General features: G+C 53.4%; 1 protein-coding gene across 2 annotated transcripts; it reads left to right on the forward strand.

Annotated features, from left to right (window-relative positions):
• The first annotated feature begins 2,844 nt into the window (after window positions 1-2,844).
• On the forward strand, window positions 2,845-26,092 carry IGF2BP2 (insulin like growth factor 2 mRNA binding protein 2). Of its 2 annotated transcripts, none has more exons than XM_050328104.1 (17): window positions 2,845-3,260; window positions 3,706-3,766; window positions 11,678-11,726; window positions 12,056-12,107; window positions 12,593-12,656; window positions 14,669-14,941; window positions 18,745-18,879; window positions 19,031-19,153; window positions 19,659-19,791; window positions 19,980-20,108; window positions 20,914-20,934; window positions 22,010-22,078; window positions 22,321-22,437; window positions 22,681-22,755; window positions 22,979-23,110; window positions 23,368-23,481; window positions 24,424-26,092. In XM_050328104.1, exons 1-17 carry the CDS (start codon window positions 3,071-3,073, stop codon window positions 24,520-24,522), a joined length of 1,836 nt encoding a protein of 611 aa, XP_050184061.1. In that variant the 5' UTR covers window positions 2,845-3,070; the 3' UTR covers window positions 24,523-26,092. The 2 variants fall into 2 exon arrangements, with proteins under 2 accessions (XP_050184061.1, XP_050184060.1); XM_050328103.1 differs by having other exon boundaries at window positions 2,846-3,260; window positions 20,911-20,934.
• The last annotated feature ends 145 nt before the right edge of the window (window positions 26,093-26,237 follow it).

Raw genomic sequence — 26,237 nt, forward strand, 5'->3', positions numbered from 1 at the left:
AGATTCTCTGCATGATGAATGAGTGAAAAATATCCTTAAGAATTCAGGGAAAATAAATCAGAGAGCTGAGGCAAGTTGCTCCTGAGCCAGGTCACTGAGCTTTTCCTGCTGGATAACCACAGCCTTCTGGGGTAACCTCTGGAGCCACCACATCCTGCTGGCTCCAGGCAGGATCCTCCCTCTCCACTCTGTCCCTTTTCTGTCCTGTTCCCAACACCCTCTGTGGATGTGGGATTCAAGGAGGGATCCAACACAGGTGCCCCAGCCAGGACCTCCCTAAAATCATCCATTAATAGGAGCCCAACCAGTGCCTCGAGTGTGCATCCCAGTAAGACCAGTCCACCAGAAAAGGGGGATGATGGATCCCAACCTGCTTGCTCTGAGACAGGCTTGGGATAAAATGGAGCTGTGGCCAGTCGGAGCTTGGAGAGGACTCAGGAACCCTTTGGAGCAGCCCCGGAGTGGATGTGGGAGTCCAGATGTTTGTCCAACCTCCCCCCAAAATCTCCAACTGAGGAACAGCACCTCTTTCTCCATGTCCAATCAACCAAACGTTCCATTTTTTTCCTAGTTTCTCTTTTTTCAAGACAGCCCTTTACAGGCACCAGGTTATCCTGCCCTTCTCCAGACTAAACAAATCCTCCTTCAACCTCATGTTTTTCTGCCCATTGTATCGGTCCAGCTGCCGCATCCCAGAGTCGTTGCATGCCAGTGTCCCTTTCCAGAGAGGAATGATCCTGCAGTGCTGCCCTTGCAAGGTGCCTTTCCCTTTCCTGCTGGATCCTGCACCGCTTTTAGGACCATTTACTGCCTCTCCAGCTATTTTGTAGCAGTGCTCTGAAGTTTTCCTCCCCAAAGCACAAACTCCCCTTGAGCATCACAACTGGAGCAAGACCGATCCCCCAAAACTCTGGGGAAGAGAGCACCAGCTCTGTAAGTTTGGGAAAACATCTGTGGAAGGTGGCTGAGCTCTTTCTGCACAACCAAAACTCGGGGGTAGGAGGGATGAGTTCATGCCAGTGCTTGCAGGAGACTCCTCTGTTACATCCAGCTCCAGAAGCTGGAGCGAGGAGTCATAAGTAAGTATTGGATCCCGTGGGCACTAATTAATCCCAAAACCTCGTGCTTCTGCTGCTTCCCAGTGGCAGTGACCTCATGCGATGAACTGGCAGCTCCCTGCCCCATTCCTGTCAATAGCTCATCCCTGAGGAGGAAGGAATGACCTGATTGAGGGTCAGATCTTTGAAAAGGACATTAACAACCCATTTCAGCCTAAAATCCCCCCAAAAATATGCTGGGGTTTGGGGAGCCCGTAGCGCCGGTGACAAATGACAGCCAGGCAGGAGCCGCCTGAAAGCAAAGCCAGGGAAATCAGAGGAGAAGGATTCTTCTGGCTTTGCATCATCGTAGCCCAACCACATCTATTTTTGCTGTAGGCATGGCATCGAGCTCCCGTCACCGCTATTCCTACTCCATCCATCTCCCTGTGCCAGGGAAGAGTGCAGAGGGATGGTTTAATTGCCCTTTAATTGCCTTGAAGTCCGGACAATTCAGATTGCTGCCCTTCACCCCCCACCTCCCAGCAAGGGACAACTGTCCCTAGGACACAAGGCAACTTGTCAACCCCCCAGCCAGTATTATTTTGCCCCTTGCTCCAGTCTCTGATCACACCTCGGATGCACTTCCATAGGGATTTGGCTTTTATTTTAAAAAGGAGGGAGGAAAATGTCATTTAACCTGCAGGCAGGTGATGACAGCAGCTCCTGGTCACCTAAGGACACTCTCCAGCACAGCCACCCTCCCCAGAGGCCGCAGGAGCTATGTCCCAGCAGGCTGAGAACATGCCCAGCTTAGTGCTCCAGTGTCTGGCACCGGCTTGGCATCTCCTGGAGCCTTTTGGACAACAGGCTCACACACAGCGATGCCTGGTTGGATCTGGTTTGGGAAGGGTTTGCACACTCTTGTTTTCCTATAAAGAAAGAGCATATATTTACTTTTTTAAAATTTAATATTTAATTATATAATCTTTATTAAATTTTATTTTATATATATATATTAGAATTTATTTCCTTTTTTTTTCACCTTGGTTCCTAAGCAAAACAGTTTCCCTGTCCCTGAAGGAACTCCTGAAGGGTCAGGAGTGATGGGGTGAAGAGGGTTGGGGGTGCTGGGTTGTCACCAAGTTCCAGGGCAGAGGAGAGTTTGGGGGTGAGGGAGTCGAGGATGCTGGGATGTGGTGGGTGACAGGGCAGAGGGGGATTTGGGGGCGATGGGCTGCAGTGGGTTCAGGGCAGAGGGGTCGGGGTGATGGGGTGTAGTGGGATCCAAGGGAGAGGGCTTTAGTGTGCTAGGCTGTGGTGGTTTCCAGGGCAGAGGGTTTGGGGGTGTTGTGGGGTTTGGTGAGTTCCAGGGCAGAGGGTTTGGGCGTGTGAGGTCGGGATGATAGGGGGTGGTGGGATGCAGGGCAGAGGGTTTGGGGTGATGACAGTGTGTGGTGGGTTCTGGGGCAGATGGGTTGAGGGCGCTGGGGTGGGGTGGGTCCCAAAGCAGTAGCAGGGGTTGCAGGTGCTGGGTTTGGAGGTGATGGGATCGCAGGTGATGGAATCCGGGCTGCTGGGGTGTGTGTAGTGAGTTCCAGGACAGAGGGGTTGGGGGTACTGGTGTGTGGTGGGTTATGAGGCAGAGCGGTCAGAGGGTGCTGGAGTGTGGTGGGTTCCAGGGCAGCGGAGGGTTTGGGGGTGTGGGGGCGTGGTGGGTTCTGGGGCCGGGGAGGGTTTGGGGGTGCTGCGGTGCCGTTGGTTCCGGGACAGAAGGGCTATGGGGGCCCAGAGCCGAGCTCCCCCCCGGGCGCCCCCCGGCCCCTGTCCCCGGCGGGGTCTAGCGACTCCACCTGCCCCCCCGCGGGGCGGCCCCGGGGCTGGGCTGGGCCGGGCTCCGCCCGCCGCTGTCGGAGGCTCCGCCGGGCTGGGGCCGGTGGCGCAGAGCGGGACCCTCCCGTGCCCGCGTCTGTCCCGCTCCCGGCAGGGGAGGAGCCGGGGGGGCTCCCGGGGAGGAGCCCGGGGGGCTCCCGATGAGGCGCCGGAGGATGAACCAGCTGTACATCGGCAACCTGAGCCCCGCCGCCACCGCCCAGGACCTCCGGCAGCTCTTCGGGGAGCGGCAGCTGCCCCTGCCCGGCCAGGTCCTCCTCAAGTCCGGCTACGCCTTCGTGGACTACCCGGACCAAAACTGGGCCATCCGGGCCATCGAGACCCTCTCGGGTGAGTGCCCCCCCCCGCGCCCCTCGCGTCCCCCGGGTCCTCCCCGCATCCCCCACCCTGCTGCCCCCTCCCCGAGCATCCCTGGTCCCCCTTTCCCTCCCTCCTTTCCCTCCTTCCCTCCCTCCTCCCGCCCCGGCTCTTCCCAGCCTCGCCTCTATTTTTCGCTGATTTTTTTGTTCGATTTTATTAGGAGCCCCTCGGGCGCGGCGGCCCCAGCTCCGCCGCCCCCCGGCTCCCGCAGTCCCCGGGGACCCGTGTACGAGGTGCCCAAGCCCAACTCCCCGGGGCGCTGAGCGGGGGCCTGGGGCGGGGGCCGAGGGGCACGAGGAGAGCCTGGGGGCGGGGGCCCGAGATGTGGGGTGGGATGGGGAGGGCTGGGATTTGGCGGGGGGGATGCCGCCCTGCCCATCCCGGGGGGATGCTGAGCGCCCCGCTGTCTCTGCAGGGAAAGTGGAGCTGCACGGCAAAGTGATGGAAGTGGATTATTCGGTGCCCAAAAAGCTCAGGTAAGCCCGCGTCGTCACCCCCCAGACTCCTCCATCCCGTCCTCCGTCCCACCGGGACGGGGGGCGCGCCGGGAGCTCCGGGAACAGGGATGCGGGGGATGGGGGTGGGGGAGCCCCGTCGGTTTTACTTTCGCTCCGGAGCGCAGCGCGGGGAGGGGGAGAAGGAACTCCTGGCCCACGGCCGCGTTCCCACGGCTGGGAATCCCCGTGGATGTCCCCTACCCTACGCTCCCCACCGCTCCCGTGGAAAACAATCTCTTATTTAGCAGCAAAACACCAAAAAAGCGCCCCTTTTCCCCGCACTTTTCGCGGCGCGGATAGAGGTTTTCCCAACAGCGGAGCCACCCGCGCCCTCAGGGATATTATTTTTAGTAGGTAATTAATCAAATTTCCCTTTGCAAACACCTCATCCCCCCGTTATCCAGCCGGAGAACCCCCGAGCCCAAAGCATTCCCGTATTTAATCCATCGTGTCGGAGCGCGCCCTCTTATTTCCATCAGGTGCCCGAGGCCGGGGCGATGGGCACATGTGTGTTTCCTAGGGAAAATAAACCCCGGGACTGTGCTGCGTAGCCTCATCCCGAGGTTTATTCCGCCTCCCCTCCCTCCCCCTCGTCATGTGTAGGGATAAAAGGAAGGAAAAAACACCCCAGGGGCTGGTCCGGGCGGATAATTTGCCGCCGCTCGGCGCGGGTTTGGCCTGGGATGGGAGATGGGGTCTGAATCTGGCCCGGGATTCCTGGTGGGGTATTAATTTGGTAATGACGGGGGAGTTGGAAATGCTGTTGTGTAATTGAGGCTTGGGGGGGACGGCTCGTGCCCGGCATCACATGTGCCGGAGTGGGATTTCATCTTCGGCAGGGATCACACGCTCTCCACCTTCCAAACACCACCCCAACGAGCCCCCAGGAAATTCCCAGGTGTGATATTCCTGAGCTAAAACCTCTGCTGCAGCCTCAGGTTGGGCTGCTGGTGACTTTGGAAGAGGGATGAAGCCAGGAACTGGGAGTTTGGGGCCATAGTACGAAGCCGGGTCTTGACCTTTCACATGTACGCAGGGGATGTAAACAAGGAATTCATCTTTAAATCCTCCACTGGGGCTCGGGGGGCTCCTGCTTTTCCTTCCAAGTTTTCAAATTAAAAAACAAAATAAAAGGAAACCAAACCAAAACCAGCTTAACCAACCCAGAAATAAATACAGATTTATTTTACATAGCTCTGTTTTCAGATGGCTCCAAGTTTTCTATTCCCAAGTTTCTTCCTACTATCAGGATCTAATTTAAGCCGATACCTTTTTATTTCCAGCCCCCCAAAAAATCTATTCTTTATGTTAATATACCCAGTTCAGGGGTCATACCTTGACTGGGTAGGTTATAGATTTTATTTTTATAAAGTGATTTTTGGCAGGGAACGGGGCCTCACGTGGTTGTGTTTATTCCCCTCTCCCCCCAGTTAAAATCCATTTTTTATAGTCGTGGTCAAGTCTTCGAAAGATTCTGGGATTTTAGGGAGTTAAATGGTAAAAATCCCCCCTTGGTTATTTAAATGAATTTGGGGTTTATTTGGTCAGGGAACCTGAGTCCCCCTTGGCTCCGATCCCTCGGTGTTCCTGCATCACAGGGATGTGAGGAGGTGCTTCCCTCCATGCCCATCTTCACCTGGAATGCTTGATTTTCCCCATGAAATCAAATATAGATCTGTTTTATCAGTATATTGATACGTGTGTAAATACACTTGGATAAGGAACAGGCTGGAAAAACCTGGGACATCCCCCCACAGGAAGCAGGGAAGGGAATTCCTCGAGGGGAGGTGCTGGCAGGGGGGTTGTTCTGTTTCTCCGAAGGCAGGAATTAAATGTGACAGTGGTGGGAAGGATCCTGGATCCCTCCCAATCCATCAGTTCCCTTCCCACGAGTTTATAACCAGCCCTTCTGCTGTCATCCCAGTAATTTGGGCTCCTCTAGGAAGGACTCAACAGTTTCACAGTTGTTTTTTTTCCCCTTGTTTATGTTGGATTGTGGCTTGGAAAATTAAAGAAAAATAATTTTTCATTTTTATAATCAACATTTTAATATTTTTAGATTATTTTAAAAATTGATTTTGGTACTCAGCAGCAGGAGGGAATAGTTTTATTTGCTTGAAGCAATCCCACTCCAAGAGTATTTTGTATGCAGAGCGTGGTGTTGAGGGAAGAACCAGCATCTTCCCTCTTAAAGATTGGTTTTATATCCCTAAAATCTTTAAAATGCCTATTAATGGGAAAGAAGGATAAAAAAGAGAGAATATATAAAAATATAAAGAAAGAGTATTTTTTAAAAATAGGCTTTCTGTGGGGAATGGGAAGTAAAACTCAGCCACCTCAGCACTGAGTTTTAGGCAAGGATTGGATAAAAATGGGGAATTTAATAAGTAGCAAAACTCCATTTATTATCCCCAGACCAGGGACATTTTGGGGGTTCTGGTTGCAAAGGTGCCTTTTAATTTCTGCTTCTGCTGTAATTTTCAGAAATGAGAAAGGAAAGCACAAGAAGGACGTGAGCAGAGGGAGGGAGAGCCTGGAAATCACTGTAATATTAAATATTACAGTGTAAATACGTGTAAAACTTGTGTGAATTTGCCCCAGTTAAAAGTTGCTGAAGGGGGAACAATGCTGGTGCCTTCTGAGGGGCTTTGCTGGGGGTGATTTGGCATTTTCTCCTATTTCCAAAGGAATTACCCTTAAATAATTCTCTCTTGAGCAGCAATTTGATTCTCATTTCAGTGTGTTTTTGCTTTATTGATTATTCACTTATTTTCCCCCAGCCCTTTGCTTTTCAACCCAAAATGCTGGCAGTTTTAAAGATTGGGATACACATCCAAACCTTTTTGGTCTCCCCATCTTTTCCTGTCTTATTATTAATTGCTTTAATGAGATGTTTAATTAGGGGAGAGGAATTCCGTGCACACGAGTTGCTTTGCCAAGAAAAGCCCCTGGAACCTCTTCATGTGTGTCTGGGAATGCACGTGGGGAGGAGAAAATTGAATTTGGGGTGCTCAAAATGAGGCTGCTCTCAGACCTAATCCTATATCCTAAAATGGATATATTTTATAACTTTTAGTGTCTTTTATAGTGATGTAAGTTAATAATTTGTGATTGTGCATTTAAAATATTTAGTGTCTTTTATGTAGGTACAAATAAAAGATACTATTTGTATAAAGACGCTATATAAAAGGCACTTTTTATGTATATTTTATAGGTATAAAACCATACTTCTAATATCTATTTTATATGTATAAAAGTATACTCCTAATATGTATTTTTATATGAGAGATGTGGACTAGATGAGCTTTAACAATCCCTTCCAACCCAAACTATTCTATGATTCTATATTTATATAAAATACTTATATAAATATATGAAATTATATAAACCACACGAAACATTGCTATAGAATATACAGCATTTTTTATAAGACATATTTAAAAAAATACACTTTATATATATATGTATTTAGGGAGAGAGAGAGAGAGACATGATGTTGCCAGGGTGATGCTGCTCAGGTCAGGGATGGGAAACCCCCTCCTGCTGCCTGCTGGATGTGTACCCAGTTTCCCATTGGTCTGGGAAGCTGTTCCCTAAGGAGCTGGCCAAGAGAATCCCCTTGGAGCTGGTCCTTTCCCAGACCCCAGTGTTGGCTCTGGCTCGGGGTGACGCCGTTTTATTTTGTTTGATCTGTTTTCTGGTGGGGTTGAACTGGGAGCTGCTGCCACTAGAGTGGGTTTGGATTTCTTTTCTCTTGGGTCTCTGCTTCCCACTGGGAATACGAGGATGGGAGTGGGAATGCAGGGATGGGAGCAGGGGTGCAGGGAGGGGACAGAGGCCATGCTGTCCGTGCCATAGGATCTCAGGATTTTTCTTGGTACCAGGGAAAGCTGACCTGGATCTGGAGGCACAGGGAGAGACCAAAGCTGAAAGAAAAAGAATACATTAATTTTTTGCCCCTTCTTTCCCCCCATCTTCGTTTTCTGCTCATTTCCTCCACCCTTCTTTTCCTCCCTCTTTTCTCTCTTTTTTTGCCTCCTTTTCCCCCTCTTCTTTTCCCTCCTTCCTTTTCCCCTTCCTTTCCCCCACTTTTTTCCTCTCCTTATTTCTTCTTTATTTCTCTCCCCTTTCTTTCCCCACCCTTTATTTTCCCCCCTTTTCTTTTCCCCCCTTTTCTTTTCCCCCCTTTTCCCTCCTTTTCTTTTCCTCCCCTTTCTTTTCCTCCCCTTTCTTTTCCTCCCCTTTCTTCTTTTCCTCCCCTTTCTTTTCCTCCCCTTTCTTTTCCTCCTCTTTCTTTTCCTCCCCTTTCTTTTCCTCCCCTTTCTTTCCCTCCCCTTTCTTTCCCCCCCTTTCTTTCCTCCCCTTCCCCCCTCTTTCCTCCTGCTTTCATCCATGTTTTTTTACACCTTCCCCCCCCTTCTTTTCTGCCTTTTCTCTTCCCTCCCTTCTTTCCCCCCTTTCTTCTCCCTTTCTTTTTCCCCCACCTTCTTTCCCCCCATCTTTCATTTCTCCCTTGTTTCTCTTCCCCCCCCCCCTTCCTTCTTTTCCCCCCTTCTTTCTTTCCCCCTTTCTCTCTTTCCCCCTTCTTTCAGTTTCCCCTCCTTTTTTCTGGTTTCCCCTCCTTTGTTTCCCCCTTCCTTTTTCTTTACCTTCTCATTTCCCTCCCTCCTCTTCCCCCTCCCTCTTTTGTTTTCTAACCCCCTTAATTTGACCGGGTTGTGACAGATGGGCCCTTATTCCGTCCATCCCTATTGTTGATACATCCCGGCTCCTGGGGCTGGATCCATCCTGTGCTCCCGGCCATCGTCAGGTTGCTGGGCTTTAACAACAACGGATTTTAATTCCTTAAGAGCGTCAGGGCAAAGCCTGGGCTGGGAGGGAACTGGAGCAGCCTCGATGCTCTTGGCAACTGGTTGAAACTGGGGCAGCCCTTTAATGCTCATCCAGCCTGGCACTGATGGAGCAACTTGGGAAGATCCACTGCTGGATGGGGTTGGGAGACAGCAAACTTGTCCAGGATGACCCTGTTAGGCCCAAAAATTATATATATATAGCATGAACAGACACAAACCTAACAGCCACTTCCTTTCCTCCTCAGTCAGTGTGGCTGGGTCTGGAAAATTCAGTTGGGATGGAGTTTGGTTAATGCCTAATGATGGGAATCTTTTTTGTAGATGTTTTCTTCCCTGGGACAAATATTTCATAAAGCAGGCAGGGCACCTGTTTGATTTCCAGCATGTTTTCCCTCTATTTTTTCCCCCCAGTTCTTTTGAAAACTGATTTTTCAGGAAAGCAGGAAGTTCCTGACTGTTGTTTTGTCTGCCCCCAGTACCGATCTGAGGTGGAAGGTGATAAAACCCCTTTGTGGCTTTAATACAGTTAAGATACTAAAGCTTGAGTGGAAAAAAAACCTCAATCCACCTGATTCTGGGGAACAAACCATATGTTTTAAAGCATTTTCTGATTTATTGCTTGATTTCAGCAAGTGCAGACCCCGAGCACATGGCACGGGGTGATGCTGGCAGGTTTTCCTGGGTTTCCCATCCCCTTTCCCTTCAGGATTGTGATGTCAGTCCCATGATTTTGCTCTGATGGATGCATGAAATGACACCCAGCTGGATTAATTCCTGAACCCACCCTACAGTCTCGCTCCCTCCTTGATCCCACATGTGCTGCCAGTGCCCTGGTGATCGGTGAGCTGAGCCAGATGAACCCCAAAGGGAGAGAGACTCTTCCCTGGTCCAGCCTGTGGCATCCTCATGGTTCCCAAGCTGTAAGAGGGGGCTGGTTGTGGTGATGCTTTGGCTTGCAGCTGAGTGTGGCACCTTGGGATAAAACCAGTGAAGGTGCTACCCGTTGTTTGGCGCCTGGAAGGTGGTGGGAGTAACTGGACAGCGTGTCCAGCTCTCTCCAGTGGTTTGAGGCTCACTGGGATTTGCTCAGGCACAGCGACTTCACAGGATGTCACCAGGCATTTTGGGAGTGGGATGCATCCCTTGGAGCAGGCAGGAGCAGTCCTCCTGGAGCTGAACATCTGGCCTGGACCTGGGCATCCTAAAATAACCCCTCTGGGAAATGCTGGTGGGGTTTAAAAATGAAACTTGTTCAGTTTTCTGGAATGGTCCCCATAATGTTTGTAGTGTTTGGGAGCAGTGTCAGCCATGGGCAGGGGAGCAGTGTCAGCCATGGGCAGGTGACAAGGACAGGAAGAAGGGTTCAGGCTCTTGGTGAACCCATCATTGCCATGGTCTCCCTTCCTGGGACCCTCCTTCCTCCTCCTTCCTGGTGTGGGGTGGAGATGGTTGGGCATGGGATGAGGTGAATCCTGCTCCTTCCCTCTCAGGGATCTCACATCTGCATTCCCAGCTGTGAAATCCCTGGTGGCAGCTGGGGACAGGAGCCTGTCAAACCCTTTTTCCTGAGCGCACCTCCTTGGCTGGCTGCCAGTGCCGGCTTTGCTGTCCCGATGTTGGAGCATCCCCAGGAGATACGAGCCTTCTCCTCCCTCTTTGCTTGGCCCTGGTCCTTGTGGGACCAGCTGTGGGTTTTGTCCTGCTCTCACAGCCCACATCTCAAGAAAACTTCCTTTTTCTACCTTTCCCTCATTGAATCTGGCCCCAAACTATCCAAAAAAGCAGAATGGTTTGCAGGGGCTTGAGATGCGCCTGTACTGTGAGCTGTGAGAACAGGGACCACAGCTGGAAGGCCTCATTTTCCAGCTATTGAAGATTGCTAGTGGAATCAGGGTGTTGATGTCTTCTTCCATCTCCTACTGCCTCCTGGTCCTGCAGGATTCGGCCCAAAGCCCCTGGGTGTTGGTGGCCATCAGCTGGAGCTGCTTCCCTGTTCCCCCTGTAGTGTTGAAGCTGGTGGTGCCTGTTCTTTCAAGCATCTTCCTTGAGCTCATCCCAAGGAAGGGGAAGACTTCATAAAATCAGCTTCCAGCTGCTGATCAGATCCCAAAACCTGGCTGTTTGTGTGTGGCTGGGTCAGGAAGCTCATCCCGGGTATTGGGAAAGCTGAGAACATAGGACAGTGCTTTGGTCAGAGCTGACTGACTGCAAGCAGGATTGGGAATGCTGATCTGGGTGGCCCATGGATGTCATGGCTTGACTGGATCCTCCATGGATTGGACTGTCTCAAAACTCCCCACTACCCAAGCATAGCCAGGCTGGGGAGGTGTTTGGTGGCTGTTATCCCATGGAAAGCCTTGGCAGTGGTTCCTGTGCATCCCTTCCCCAAACCTGCTCTGTGGCAAGCTTGGGAGTGTAACCATGGCCAGGTTGGGAGCACAATTATTAGGCTGGGAATGCAATCACAGCCAGGTTGGGAATGCAGCCACAGCCAGGTTTGGAGTGCAACCACAGCCATATTGGGAGCACAGTCATGTCTCAGGTTGGAAGGCTGGATGTGTTGGCCATCTCCAGGGGTATTTATTTAGGTTTCCCCAAGGAAACAGCCCCACGTTGCTGGGAAGTGGTAGACATCAGCAGGATGCACCTTTGGAGAGCCCCCTCAAGGGATAGCAGGGTTGGCTGTAGTGGAGCTGGGGGTCCTGTCCCCACCCAGCCCCCAGCCCAGGGCAGTGTGGTCAGGAGTGTCCATGCATCCCAGCCTCCCTGTGTGGCCATGACTCTGCAGAGGCTCTTTTCAGGAGGTTTCCTTGGAAACCTGACAGCCAACATGAGGAGGGAGCGTTCTGGAGACAACTCCAGCCCTGGCAGGGTGACTGGTGCAAAGCTAGGATAAGCTCTTTCCTTGGGGATGAGCCGCCCTGGGGAAGCAGGATAGTTCAGAAAGCTCTGCCCAGCTGCCATGTGATTCCCAGAGAGGCTTTTCCCTCTGCTGTGGGGCACCTGCAGACCCTAACCCAGGGCTTTGTCTTTGCAGGAGCAGGAAGATCCAGATCCGAAATATCCCCCCCCACCTACAGTGGGAGGTAAGAAGTGGCTGATCCTAAAAACATCCCGTTCATCTCCCCTTCTATCGGCACGAGCTGTGCCATTGGAGCACATGGTCTGCACATGGGCCACCCTTTACCTTCCCAGTAATCCCAAGAGGGAGCATAAACTGGGCCCCAGTTCCTGCCTGCTTGTGGGTCACGGAGTTGTGGGGCAGCTTGGAGTGGCGAGACATCTTTGGAATGGTGGGATGCAGGTGGATGAAGGCATTTAAGCAGTTGGGTGATGTTGGAGGGTGTTTGTGGGGGAGTGGGCTCTTTCCCTGCCTGTCTGGGACCTTACCTGCCCAGTTTGCTGCTCTCCCCAGGTGCTGGATGGCCTGTTAGCTCAGTGCGGGACAGTGGAGAATGTAGAGCAAGGTAAGACGGTCCAGCATGATCCTCACCTCTGCAAAATTCCCAGCGCTGCTCCCTGGCTCTGCCTACACCACAGGAAAAGGAAACCCACTGGGGTGAAACCTAATTATCCCAGTAGTGCTGGCCTGAACTGGTTCTCCCTTTGGGCACAAGGCCTGCTGGCAGAGGTGGGGCCGCCCATCCCGATGGACCACCCCTCCTCCATCCTCAGGGATTCTCCTGGTCCCTGGCCTGTAAAAATGAGCTGAGTGTCATTTGGGGTCCACTGATGAACTAGAGATGTCCAGCCAGGTGTCCTACTTGGATCCATCTTTGGCACCTTCTGGTCTTCAGAAGGGTTCCAGCCCAGTCCTTGTGCTGGGGGGAGATAAGCATCCGCAGCCCACTATCCCCAGCTGCATCCCCCCTCTGCAGTGTGCTGGGGGGCCAGGAGCAGCGGTGACCTCTCTCCCCTCCCTGCTCTAACTGTCCTTCTCTTGCTCCCCCAGTGAACACAGACACAGAAACAGCTGTTGTCAACGTGACCTACACGACGAAGGAAGAGGCAAAAGTGTGAGTGCTTTTTTTGGCTTTGTCCATAGTTTCACACCACCTAGGCTTTTCCTGAGGAATCCCAGGTATCTTGTCTTCTAAGTTGTCCCACTGCTGGGCTGTGTCCTGCCTTCTCCCCTGGCATGGGAGATAGGTTTTCCTGTGACCATCAGCCCTGTGGTTGTCCCTTCAAGGGGCCTTCTCCCCTTGTCTCCTAGATGTACAATTCCCTTTGGACACTGTCCTTCCTGCAGGGTTCTCTGCCATGTCTCAGTGGCCTTGTCTTCAGACAACAAAGTGGAAAGATGAGAGTCAGGTCAGATAAGCAGTTCGTCTTCCCAGGTTGGAAATCCAGACCAAAACTGGGAATGCAACAGATTAATCACCCATGTGACCACCCAGTTAGAGCTGCTGAAGGTGGTGAAGGAGATGGCAGAGATGGTGAAGAAATGTGGTGGTGATAGGAGAGTGAGAAAAGCCAAGTTGGAGACCAAAATACACAGAGACCGTCACCTGCTGTCAAGAGGAACCAGCTGGTTGGCTTCTGAAAGTTCTTTTGCTGTGGGCAAGAGAGGGATGGATGGATGGATGGATGGATGGATGGGTGGGTGGAGGAGGTGAGAGGGAGCCAGGAGGCCCATGGCTGGTGTCTGCAGGAGCAGGGGAGCAGCTGAGGGTGAATCAGCTGCCTGTTGCACCGAGGAGTTGCAGAGAAATGTCCCCCACCAGGAACAGCTTCAGGAGGCTGTCAGGACCCGAGCAGGCCGTGTGGAGACATGATGAAAGGTTTATCATGGCCAGCAGAGAGAAAAAAAACACAAATCAGGAGTTATTTCTGAAGTGGAAGGACTATTTCAAGCAAAACGATTTGGTCCAGGCTTGTAGAGACCAGCTCTGTGTAAGCTACGAGTAAATAGTGAAATATTCCTTAATTAGTGGCCAGGGTATTTTTGGTAGGACCAAGAGCTAGGCAGATCCCAGGCAATGAAGAGCCTTTGTGAGGCCATTTGTTGATGGATATTCCATCAGTTTCCCATCTGTACTGACCCATCACAGTGTTGGATAAGTGAGGACAGAGATGGGAAGAGTGATGTTCTGGTCCAGGAGAGCAGAAGAGAGTCATCCTTGTGCCTCCAGCCTCAGCTGGAGGTTCCATGGGCCACAGATGAGTGTGTCTTAGAATCATAGAATCTCCTGTGTTGGGAGGGACCCACAAGGATCATCTAGTCAAACTCCTAACCCCACACTGGACAGCCTCAAAAATCCCACCATGGTCTTGGGATGTGTGGCAAGAAAGGAAGACAGAAGAGTTTCCCCAAGACAACAGTGCTCGGTACTTCAAGATAAGAGGCTTTTTTTGGATGGTGAAGCTGCAGAAGTCCTCAGTGGATGTGGATTTCAGGCCTGGCAAGGAGCTGCTTGTTGTGGTCCATCCATAGCCAAAGTGGGATGTGGTAGGAGGAGGGAAGGAGTGTGGTGGGGTCCACTTTGTGGGGTCATGACAGACACTGGGCATGGCTGAGCACCACTGAGGAGGGGCTGAGGGATGGAGAGTCCAGGTGCTGCCCCCCAGCCTTGTCCTGCTGAGAAGGGAGTTGGGATTTCCAAAAAAGGGGCACCATGTGCTACATCCCTCTCCCTGGAGCTGCACTGGTTGCTCAGAGCTGCTCTATCACCTTATCCATGTCCAGAAAGCCTGTGGGACTATTTCTGGGAAGTACTTTGCCCAGGAGTAGTTTCCCAGGTGAAGGGACAGGTCCCCAGGCTGCCATCCCACCTCTGCTGGGAGGACAAGCTCTGTGCCAGCTCCAGCATCACCCACATGGGAGGGGATGATGTCCCACCACGCTGTGAGACTTGTTCCTCATGGGAAAAGTGAGGGACTCTGGCTTCCCGTGGCCACCATCTCCAGACTGAGGAGGCGGAAGATGCAGACTGGGGAGGGACCATGGACTACAAGGCTCTGGGGGTGCTGGTGGGGGGCCCCTCCCTGGGGAGCCCCTCACTGACCTCCGTGTCTCCCTGCCTTGCAGAGCCATAGAGAAGCTGAGCGACCACCAGTTTGAGAACTATTCCTTCAAGATTTCCTACATCCCGGATGAAGAGGTGAGCTCCCCTCCGCCCCCACAGCGATCCCGCCGCGGGGGCCACTCTTCCAGGGAGCGGGGCTCCTCCCCGGGGGGCTCCTCACAGCCCAAACAGCTCGATTTCCCACTGCGGATGCTGGTACCCACGCAGTTTGTTGGTGCGATCATAGGAAAGGAGGGCTTGACCATAAAGAACCTTACTAAGCAAACCCAGTCCAAGTAAGTACTTCCAATGGTTTTGTTTCCTTCTGTAGGGTGCTGCAGGTCCCAGCTTGGGGTCCACCCTGCACTCAGGGCTCTGGAGTGCCGACCAGTGCTGATTCCTTGGGGTGCAACCTTCAGGGGATGTTGACAGAGCTCAAATCCTGAACCATTCCTGCTGGCCAGGGTGATCTTGGTGCAGCAGGAGGGGGATGCATGTTGGAAAAGGCCAGGAATGAGTTCCTAAAGCCTCATGAGAGCAGCTGGGGATGAGGCTTTAGGGAGAAATGGCAAGTTTGGGGTTAAAATCCCAAAGGGGAATCCTCGGTGCAGTAGTCTTTGTCCTCGGGTTTTGCTTATCAGTGCGATCATAATCATATGGGATGAGCATCCCATATGGGCTAGAGCTGTTGTAGGGGGAAAGGGGACACTGTGGGAGCACTGCCATGAGAAGGACAGGCTTTTGTAACTGTCGGAAGCCTTTTTTAGCAATTAACCTTTTTTTAACATTTTTATTTTCAAAGAAAAAAAAGGGAAAGAACAAAAAGGGGGATTTGTCTTGCCGAAGTTTTCTATGTTTCTCTTGTTGCTGTCCTCCTTGATTTCATCGCTGATTCTCCACATGGTTTTCCTGCATGGTTTGTTCCTGCCCAGGTGTGTTTGTGGCTAACCCAAAGTTGCCTTTTCCCATGCTCATCATCCCCAACCCCTTGATCCCATGGGATGTAGGACTCCTGTCCCACATCATCCTAGTTCTCAGAGGAGCTTTTAGAGGCAGATTATTTGGTAGTAGCACGGCTGGCGGTAGGAAGACGATCCAGACCCCGGCACTGGGTTGGCAGGAAGAGATTTACGTGGAAAGGGGGACAGATGGATAGGGAGAGAGGAGCTCTTGGAGCCCAGCTGGCCCTCGGGTGGGGCCACCTGGTAGCTGTGAGCTGGTCCCTGTTGACCACAAGCCCTTCTCCAGGTGAGTCCTGGTGGGATGAGCAACAAGGGTGGCTGTGTCCTCACCACCCAAGACTGGAAGTTGCCCTTTCCAAGCCCTAAGCCCAGTGAAGAAGGTGGGAAGGTGCTGGTTTCTCCTGACCACAAGGCCCGTCGCTGCTGGCTGGGGCAGTTTCTGCCACCAGGTTGTCCCTCCCTGTGGATTAGCTCCCTGAAGACCTGGTGCCATGGAGGAAGACTGTGCTCCATGCTCTCCCCCTCTCCTGACCTACTGACGGAGACCATGTGCCAGCACTTCCACTCCAGCCTTGGGCAAAGAAGACCTCAAGCACCTGTCCTGGGCAGTCTCAGGAGACCTTTTTCTTCAGTTTAGGGTGCTATCCCACAGCTCTGTCCCTGCTCAGGCCACCCTGAGTGACGTCCAGCCCCTGCTCCTACCCAAAGCGACCTTGGGTTCTGGATTCTTCTGGTCACATCGGACTTCACCCCCTGGTTGCACACACAGTGATCCCAGAGATGCTCCTGAGCACCAGGGGACTTAACTGTCCCCAGGCTGAGCCATCTTCTGCCAGAAGATGAAGAAGCCCAGACCAAGAGCCTACCCCACCAGACAACCTTGCACAGCCCCTGGACCACTGGGAGGACCACTGAGGAGTGGACTACTGCTACCAGGGTAATCCTGTGTGCACACCATATTGTCCACCTGGAGAGGGCTGTCCCTCACGGCCACCACTCCCTGAAGCATTCCCAGCCCCCTCTGATGTGTCTTGGAGGCTTTTCCTGCTGCACCATGGGAAAATCTGCCCTGTCCCTGTCCCATCATCCCCGGTCACCCCTTCCTGCAGCCCCTGGTGATAGGGTGAGGGTGCTGAGGGTCCCCTTCCCCATCCTCCCAATGGAGTGGAGCTGTGCAGCATTGGCACTGGGATGTGCTGGGAAGTCCAGAGGTCCCCCTTCTCCAGCTCTTTGGTGTGGGCCATACCTTGAACTCGGCGTCCCCTTCCTGGCGTTCCGTCTTCCCTCTGCAAAGGGAGCTCGTTCCTCATATCTGGGTGTAGGATGGCTTGGTCAGCCAGAAACTTGGCTCATAACCCTCTCTGGGATTTGTCCAAGATCCTCATCACCTCAGTGTCTCCATTCAGCCCTTCCCTGGTGCTTGGTCCTTTTGCAGGGCGGAGGCTCAGCTGTGTCCCCCCTGCTACCAGCCTCAGCTGCTCGTGTGTTCAAGGAGCTGCTTGGCTCCCGTCTGTGGGGTTTATTTGGATTCCTCATGAGTTCCCCCTAACTGGGAGCATCAGCCTGGCCTGTCATCGCCTCGTGTGGCTCGTTGTGATGTTCTTGCCCTGTCCCCGGTGAAGGGGAGGCAGGGTGTCCCTGTGCATGCTAGAAACATATCCTGCAAATCAACCTGACGGAGCTCCATGGCCAGGAGTGCCTCAGAGGGTGTCACACAGCACACAGCAGGGTCATCATGGGCTGTAGATGTGACCAAGGGCAGGGAGAGCTCAGTGGTACTGGTGGCCCCATCACCCTTTGCATGGTTCTCTGAGGCCCAGCTTCCTGCCTGAGCATCTCTGACTGAAGCCGTGGGAGATCTGGAGAGATAGAGCCTACAAAGGGGATCACACTCTGTTTTTCGCTCCCTACTTGGTGCTTGGATGGAACCACTCTGAGGTCGCTTTGGAGCTGGTGGAGTTGGCTCTGCCCTCGTCTCAGCTCCCCCAGCCTTACCTGGCGCACCATCCGCTGCCCATGTTCCGACACACTGGCTCGGGAACTCCTGGAAGAGTTGACCTGTGCAGACCCACTGGGACCCCGCACCATTCCCCCACGGATGGGGATGACTCTGCCCCCAACCCTTGACCTGGCACATGCAGCAGCACCAGGAGTGACCCCAGTCAGGACAGAGACCTTGGAGACATGGCCGGAGGGCTCTGCCGTGTCGGAGCTGAGCACCGGTGGGATTCAGCGAGGGCTGAGTAGCCACTGCTGCCCCTGCTTAGAAGATGTGGCCCTGACTGCGGCAGTGACAGGGATGGCACGGTGTGGCCTGTGGCAGGATGGCTGCATGGTGTCTGTCACCCTCCGGTGGGAAGACCGTGTGACCTCGCATGGAGAAGACGGAGAGGTCGCTTCCCCCTGCTCTCCAAGATGCATGATTGAGGTGCGGGAGTCTCCTACCCTGCTTTCCTCTCTCCCTCTCTCTCAGGGCCTTTGCCAGGTACGGTTGAGCGTGAGGAGTGAGCTGGAGGTGCATTCCTCCTCCCGGCCATGAGCTGAGGGAGGACCAGAGAAGTAGAGCACAGTCCCGCCGGGCACACGGGAGGGGCTGCTGCTCTCCCGTGGGAGGGCGTGAGTACCAGCGCTGTTGTTGACGTGTTGTCTCCGTGTCATGACAGATGCTGCCCACAGGTAAGTTCTCTCTGTCCCGAAGGACGTGGTCGCTGGACAGCCTCGGGTATTGTGCAGAGAGAGGTGGAGGTCCGAAGGGACCTCTGGAGACCCCTGACCCGGTCTCCGGCTCTGATGGGACTGGTATCAGAGAGGATAGGCAGGTGGCTCAGGGTTTTGAACTGTTGAGGGTTTGTTCTGCCCCCTCGATGCATTGATTGATGCTGTGATGCCCCTCAGCTCTTGGGGACCTCGGGTCCTAAAGGCAAACATGGCCCACATCTGATCCAAACCACCCAAAACCAAACACGACCTGGGCTTGCGTGAGCCAGGTGGTGGCAGATGCACCTGAGGCCCAGCTTCACCCCGAAGCTTGAGCAAGCATTGAAATGAGTTTTTCTCAGCTCCTGAGCTCTCAGAAACCTCTGTGTGCTGCCAGGCCCATCTCAGGGGACTCCTCTCTGCCTGTTGTTTCTCCGTAGGGTCGACATCCACCGTAAGGAGAACGCCGGCGCTGCCGAAAAGCCCATCACCATCCACGCCACGCCGGAGGGCTGCTCCGAAGCCTGTCGCATGATCCTGGATATCATGCAGAAGGAGGCTGATGAAACTAAATCGTGAGTGCTCCTGGCTCAGCCAGACAGACGGGTGGTGGTTTGAAATGGTGGTGGTTCTTCTGCTCCTTCTACCACGCCCGTAGTGCCTGTGCCTGAAAATGGGTTTCCTGGCCAGACAGACCTTTGGATTTTATTTTTGAATCCATTTTAGAGCAGAAGAGATTCCCTTGAAAATCCTGGCACACAACAGTCTGGTGGGGAGGTTGATTGGCAAGGAGGGCCGCAACCTCAAGAAGATTGAGCAGGATACGGGCACGAAGATCACCATCTCCCCGTAAGTTCCTGTGACAAGGGGAATGGCTTCCCACTGCCAGGGCGCAGGGTTAAATGGAATATTGGGAAGGAATTCTTCCTTGGGAGGAATTGTGAGGCCCTGGCACAGGTTGCCCAGAGAAGCTGTGGCTGCCCCATCCCTGCAAGTGTCCAAGGCCAAGTTGGACGAGACTTGGAGCAACTTGGGCTTTAAGGTCCCTTCTAACCCAAACCATTCTGGGATTCCATGGTTCAATGAAGTCCTGGTGAACACCAAACCACTCCCTTCCATCCAGCATGGGATGGGTTGTGCTGGAGACAGAAGACAGAGTAGTTGTGTCCTTCCATGTGCATTCCCATCCCAGCTGGACGTTCCTCACACCAGGTGGATGGTGGCACTGGACCAGGAGAGAACGTGTGTGTGGAATCTGTCTCGGAGGGGAGAACCCTCAGCTTTGATTTGAGTTTTCCTGGGGCTTTTCCTGCCCAGGAGGAAGAATGTAACCATGGGTTTCCTTGCGGTGCAGGTTGCAGGATTTGACCATTTACAACCCCGAGCGGACCATCACGGTGAAGGGCAGCATGGAGGCCTGTTCCAATGCCGAGGTGGAGATCATGAAGAAGCTGAGAGAGGCCTATGAAAATGACGTGGCTGTCAATGTAAGCTCCAGCCTTTCCCCAGGGAGGCTCCCACTCCACTGAGGTGGCCAGAAGAAAACTGGGGGGAGGGTGTCAGTATGTTATGATAAGAGTTGGTTGGCACTCACCCATCACACCCACACTGGGGCGAGAAACCCAAAACCCCCACTCTGCCTTTCACACCTCTCTCCATGTTTTTGTTTTCCCAGCAACAAGCCAACCTGATCCCAGGGCTGAACCTCAATGCCTTGGGCATCTTCTCCACAGGGCTGTCCATGCTCTCATCCACCCCGGGGACCCGAGGGGCTGCAGCTGCCACCCCCTACCACCCCTTTGCAGTAAGTGTTGGAGGTTTTGGGGTGTGGGAGGTGTGTTCCTAGGGGCAGAGTGGTGTCTAGAGTATCCTGCTGCAGCTGTTGGGTTTGGGTGGTCACTGTAACTGCAGGAGCCTTGAATGGGAGCTCTGACTGTTAGGGAGGATGCTGTCACAGCAGCAGAGTGGAGAGGACAGGGAATGAAGGTGGCTTGTCCTTTCTTTGGTTCAGCTCCATTGGAAGATCCCTGTGTTGTGCTGAGCTCACTTTCACGTGTGTTTAAGGTCTGGCTGTGCCCCAGGGGTCAGTGTCTGAAGAGAGCATGGAAAAACCTTTCAGGTGGTCTTCAGTCCTGACCCCAAGCCCACCACTGGGTTGGTGTGGGCTGGGTTGTGCCCTGTGGGTCTGGTCTTGGTAGCCACCTGAGTCCCTTGGTGTGGCCACAGGATGTGCAGGGGACGAGCAGCCCACCCTGTTTATCCACCAACAAGGCATCATCTTGGATCCCTGCCCTGGCACCCAGGGGTTGTGCTTGCAGGGAGCCAATCTCCACCCCATCTCATAGGGAAGGGTTTTTCTTGTTCTTGGGGTGCTGAGAGCTGGGGAAGGATCTTCAAAACCCCTGAGGTCACATGTGGGTAGAAGTGGTCCAGTGCCCAGAGACCCCAATGGCCAAAGTGCTGACGGAGGAGGTCCATCCAGGAGCACCTGCAGGGCACCCTTGGGTCCCCTAGGTGCTGTGGGCTGTCTCTGTTAGTGTCTGAATAATTTATTCCGAGTTGTGCATTAATTGACTTGTGCTGTTTTCTCTCCCTGGTGATGGCAGCAGCAGAGCGGGTGGAGGAGGACGGTGAGTGCCAGGGAGGGTGAGGGGAGGGGTGTGTGTGTGGTGTCTCTGGAGGGCACCAAGAGGATCGGTTGTCTGTCTGTGCTGGCCTGCGGAGGGGAGGATGCTCTCCCTGTGTGTTGGGAGACATCATCTTGTGGGAAATACTTATGGGTGTGATGGGGAGGGTCTGGGCAGGTTCCTAAGTGCAGAGTTTAGTGTGGGGTCCTTCACCCCAAAGCTTTGCATGTCCTGTTCTAAGTCTCCCTGGTGAGGCCAAGAGGAGCAATTTCCTCTTGGAAATTGCCCGTTTATTTATAGTAAGATAAAAAGCTGGAGGTCTAGAGACTGGGCAAGGATGGAGGATGAGAAAGGAGCTTCACAATGAATGGGGAAGGCTGAGGAGAAGTGATGGCCACCCTGGCTGTGGGTGAGAGATGACCTATTCATGTCCCCCAGAGAGGGAGAGAGTTGTGTCTGCTTCCAGGAGAAATGTCTGATGGATTTGAGCCACAGAAGTTGAGTTGGGTTGGGGCGCTGGCATGCACCCCTTCCTTTTGGTCATGAAGAGACCCACTGCTTTCTCCCTGTGCCCAGCCTGGATATTGGGAGAACATCTTCAGCATTTGCTTTTCCCTCTCCTGGAACTGGAGAGGAACAATGGGGATGGAAATCAGAGCCAAACCAGATGTTTTGCTCAGTTCTCCCCAACCCCCACCTTCTCCTCAGGGGACTAGTGGTAGTTGCAGCACAACCAAGAGGCTTTCCAGAGTTGTGACTGCTCCATCAGCACGGCTGAAAAACCAACAGTGGGGAGGAATTGGGGTTAAGTGGGAGCTCCCACCACCTCCCAGCCCCTGTGTGTTGTGCCAGAAGCACAGCATCCAGGCTATAGCTCACGCTTTTACACTCTTGGGTGCACCCACAGTCTCGGAGGGGTCTCAGGGGGCGAGGGGTAGTCCCTGAGTCCCCACCAGGCTCATGGTGATGGCATACTACTCTTCTCACTCGTACTAGGGATGGCTGGGATGGGGCTGGGAAGGGGCTGGCACCTTGGGGACATCACTGGTGTCACTGACCGTTTCCTCTCCCACCACAGGGCTCCTCAACTTACGTGTCAGGTCTGTACGGATCCCCTCCGGCTGGTGCCTTGCCACATCAGCACCCTGTGAGTGCCCCCCCCCATCAGCACCTCCCTCCATGAGCTCTTCACTTGGGCACCTTGGGAGAGGGGGGAGTTGTGTGGCCAGGGCAGGCAAAAAAACAAGGGCTGGGTGCCAGCCACTCAACCCAACCCAAGTCAATCTGAACCAACCCAGCCCGACCCAACTCCTCCTCAACCCTGGCAACGGGAAGCCACCCCCGATCCATCTGATCCCTGACCCTCTGGCTCTGTCGTGCCCCTTCCAGCTGCCGGAGCAGGAGGTCGTGAACTTGTTCATCCCGATGCAGGCAGTGGGGGCCATCATCGGGAAGAAGGGGCAGCACATCAAGCAGCTGGCACGGTTTGCTGGTGCCTCCATCAAGGTGAGCAGGAGACTGCAGGGCTTTCCTGGGGGCTTCATGCCTCAGTTTTCCTGCTACTGAGGGCAGAGAATGGGAGCCCTTGCAGGGTGGTTTTGCTCCCCAGATTAGTAGAAACCCAGTCCTGCAGCAACCTGGTTGTCACTCCTGCACGGGTGGGGGGATGTCCCTGCATGGGGGAACATTCCATTTAGGGGAGGTGTTGCCCAAGGAGGGAGTCCCACTCACACACCTTCCCCCTCCCAGATCACCCCGGCAGAAGGTCCAGATGCCAGTGAGCGGATGGTGATCATCACGGGGCCACCCGAGGCCCAGTTCAAGGTGTGCTGGCTGTGTGGTGGGGGCTGGGTGGGGACATGGGTAGGGACATGGCGAGGGCATCCCTGTGGTCGCCGCTGTACTCCCACCCTCTGAGTGCTGGGGGCGCTCGTGGCTTGGGACCACAGTTTTGATGCTGGTGGACATTGGCACATCATTGCCTGTGGGGGTGGAGGGCACAGCAGGCACTGCTGGTTTTACTTCCCTTCTTCTGTCCCCTCTGCAGGCCCAGGGGCGAATATTTGGGAAGCTGAAAGAGGAAAACTTCTTTAACCCAAAGGAGGAGGTGAAGCTCGAAGCCCACATCAAGGTGCCTTCCTTCGCCGCCGGACGCGTCATCGGCAAAGGCGGCAAGACGGTAGGTGTGGGGTGCAGGGTGCTCCCACCTGCCCCCAGGGGTGGCATTCCCCCATCTCCCATCACCCTACCCAGGTGCTCTGTGATCACAGCAATGCCTCAGTCCCTGGAGGTGGTTCTTCATGGTGGCCGAGGGGGACGAGATGTGACCCACAGCATTCCCAGTGCCACGTGGTGGCTTGGAGCCCAGGCCGACACAGGCAGCAGAGGATTTTGGCTCTTCCATGGTAAAACCTGGATCCGTATCCTTTTCTCCAGGTGAACGAGCTGCAGAATTTAACGAGTGCAGAAGTGATTGTGCCGCGGGACCAAACCCCGGATGAGAATGACGAGGTCGTCGTCAAAATCATTGGGCATTTCTTTGCCAGTCAGGTGAGGTTTGGCCATGTGGCAGTGGCTTTTCTAGCATTCCCAGCCAGTTTGAGGAAAGCTACCAAGCACAGCATTCCCTCAGCATCCTGATGCCCTCATCTGGGAGGTTTCTGTGCAGTTTTGGTCACTACAGTGTAAGAAAGATCTGAAACCATTGGAGAATGTCCAAAGGAAGCAACGAGGATGGGGAAGAGCCTTAATTTGAAGGGGTGTGAGGACACTGAGGGCACTTGGTGTGTTCAGCTGGAGGAGACTGAGGGGAGACCTCACTACAGTCACAACTTCCTGGGCAGGGCCAGAGGAGGGGCAAGACTGAGCTCTGCTCTGGGAGGACCAGGGACAGCACCCAGGGAATGGCTGGAGCTGTGTCAGGGCAGGCTCAGGTTGGATCTCAGAGAAAGATCCTTCCCCCAGAGGGTGGTTGGCTCTGAACAGGCTCCCCAGGGCAGTGGGCACAGCCCCAAGGCTGCCAGAGCTCCAGGAGGGTTTGGATGATCCTCTGGGGCACAGGGGGTGACTCTTGGGGTTGGGCCTGTGCAGGGCTAAGGGTTGGACTGGATGGTCCTTGTGGGTCCCTCCCAGCTCAGATATTCTCTGGTTCTGTGAACAGTTTGTTTATGAGGCCAGAAATTATGAAGGAGGTTTGGCTGTATTAAAATTAAAGTTTTCCTCAATTTAGCCAAAATCTATGTCTTGCACACCAGGTGGGAACAGGCTTCCACATCCCACCTGGGTGCACGTACCACGCTCTTGGCTCCTGACTGCTGGGGGGTGATACCCCAAAACTGAGGCCATGGAGCGATGGAAGAAGACCAAACTAAACCCCAGCTTTCATTACAGCTGGGCTTGTCGTGGGGTTAAAAGCTGGCAGGGTGTGATGCTGTCATGGCTCAGGGAGAGTGCTGGTGGTGCCCCTGACCCCCATTTCTTGCCTCCCTCCAGACTGCCCAGCGCAAGATCAGAGAAATCGTGCAGCAGGTGAAGCAGCAGGAGCACAAACACGCTCAGGGAGCCACAGCCTCGCAGCAGCACAGCAAGTGAGGCTCCCACCAGCACCGCCCAAAGAATGTAACCCCCCCGGTGCCCCCTGGACCCCCAGCAGGGCAGGGCACAAACCAAAGACCCCTCCCCGGGCCCCCCAGTCTTCAGCTGGGAGGGGCACAGGGAGGGCTCCCTCCATCCCGCAGGCCTCCGCCTTATTCCATTGCCTCCCTCCCCTGCCCCAACGCTCTCCCTCCAGGTGGACTAACACAGGCAGAGAGAGGGGATTTGGATTCTGGAATTTTGGGGGAATTTATTTGGGATTTGTTTGGAATTTTCCCCCACCCCATTTCACCCAGGAGGGGCTGGCCTGGCTTGGGGGGGCTGCGGCACTCATTAAGTTTGGAATTAATATATCGGTAATGAAACTAACGCCCCATTTTCAAGTTTTGTAAGGTTTTATTTTGGTTTTTTAATTTTTTTTTTTTTTTAAATTTTCAGGGGGAGGTGGCTGTTTGTTTTTAGCAAAAGCAGGCTTTTCTAGAGGTCTAAGGGTAGGAGCTGGTCCATTGGTTCTCTAATGCGCCATAGAGCAGAGCTGTAGGATTGCCTAGGGAAAAAAATTATTAAATAAGTGTTAAAAAGCAATTTCTGAAGGGCTTTGAGAAGAGCAGGGCCTGTAGGAGTCAGCAGGATTCCCCTTGCCTGCTGCAAGAGGAATCTCTCCTTCACCCACCCTTTCCTCTTTGCTTCACAGACTCCAAAAGTGGGGGTTGCATCTGTTCTGTCCCCCCTTTCTATCTGTCTGTCCTCTCTCCATCACTGCCTGGCGCTGACATCCCTGGAAAACCATGGGCAGCACCAGCCCTGCCCGCTTTGGGCTGGAGTTTTGGGGAAATATCCTTGTTGCAGGGAGAGGAGGGGAAAATGGGTGGGAAAAAAAAAAAAAAGGATTTACAAGAGGGGTTGCCAGCCCAGGGGCTGGAAAAACCAACCAGCAAAATGAAAAATAATTTTTTGAAAAATTTTTAAAAAATATTTTTAAAATTAAAAAATATCCCCAACGATTCCCCCAACACAAACACACACACACACACACACAAACTACCTCAGGTTTTCGTACCTCAGCACCTTGTTGCTTGTGTTGCCCTTTTAGAGATTTTTGTATGCCTTGTAAAACTGAGAGTTGGAGCTTTTTTTTTTATTATTATTTTTGTAATTAAAAAAAAAAAAAAAAACGAGTTGGAAAAATGATCTCGATCAAGTCAACTGTGAGGTGGAAGAAGGAAACCACCCACCCCCCCACCCCATGTCCCAGAGCTCTTCCGTGGTCTCCTGCAAGCTGAGAGCCAGTGGCCGTTCCTTCAGAGAAAGCTTGAGAAATGATTCAATAGTTCCAAAAAAAAAAAAAGGGGGAAAAAAGAAAAAGCCAAACATGAAAAATAAATAAAAAAACAAACAAAAAAGGGTTTAAACAAATACAAGTGATGGGTGGAAGCAGCGGAAGCGCCAGGCAGGAGGAGGGATGGGAGCTGAGGGCTGCGAATCCGTATTTTCCTCTGCTGCAAAGTGTTGTGTGAAAACCAACCTGAGACACCAACAAAAGAGAAATATATCCAGCTAACCAGAACCTGAGCCTGCTCTCTGTGATTTTTTTGGATCCCTGGCATTGGGCACAGCTGGGGCTTCCTCCGTGGATGCCCCATTTCCCTACAGGTGGGGAAGGAAGGGGTGGGTGGGGTGGGATTTTGGGGAGGGCAGTGGGTGTAGGCATT

Source organism: Myiozetetes cayanensis, unplaced genomic scaffold (genome assembly GCF_022539395.1).
Source record: "Myiozetetes cayanensis isolate MyiCay16 unplaced genomic scaffold, myiCay2020 scf36, whole genome shotgun sequence".
NCBI lineage: Eukaryota > Metazoa > Chordata > Aves > Passeriformes > Tyrannidae > Myiozetetes > Myiozetetes cayanensis.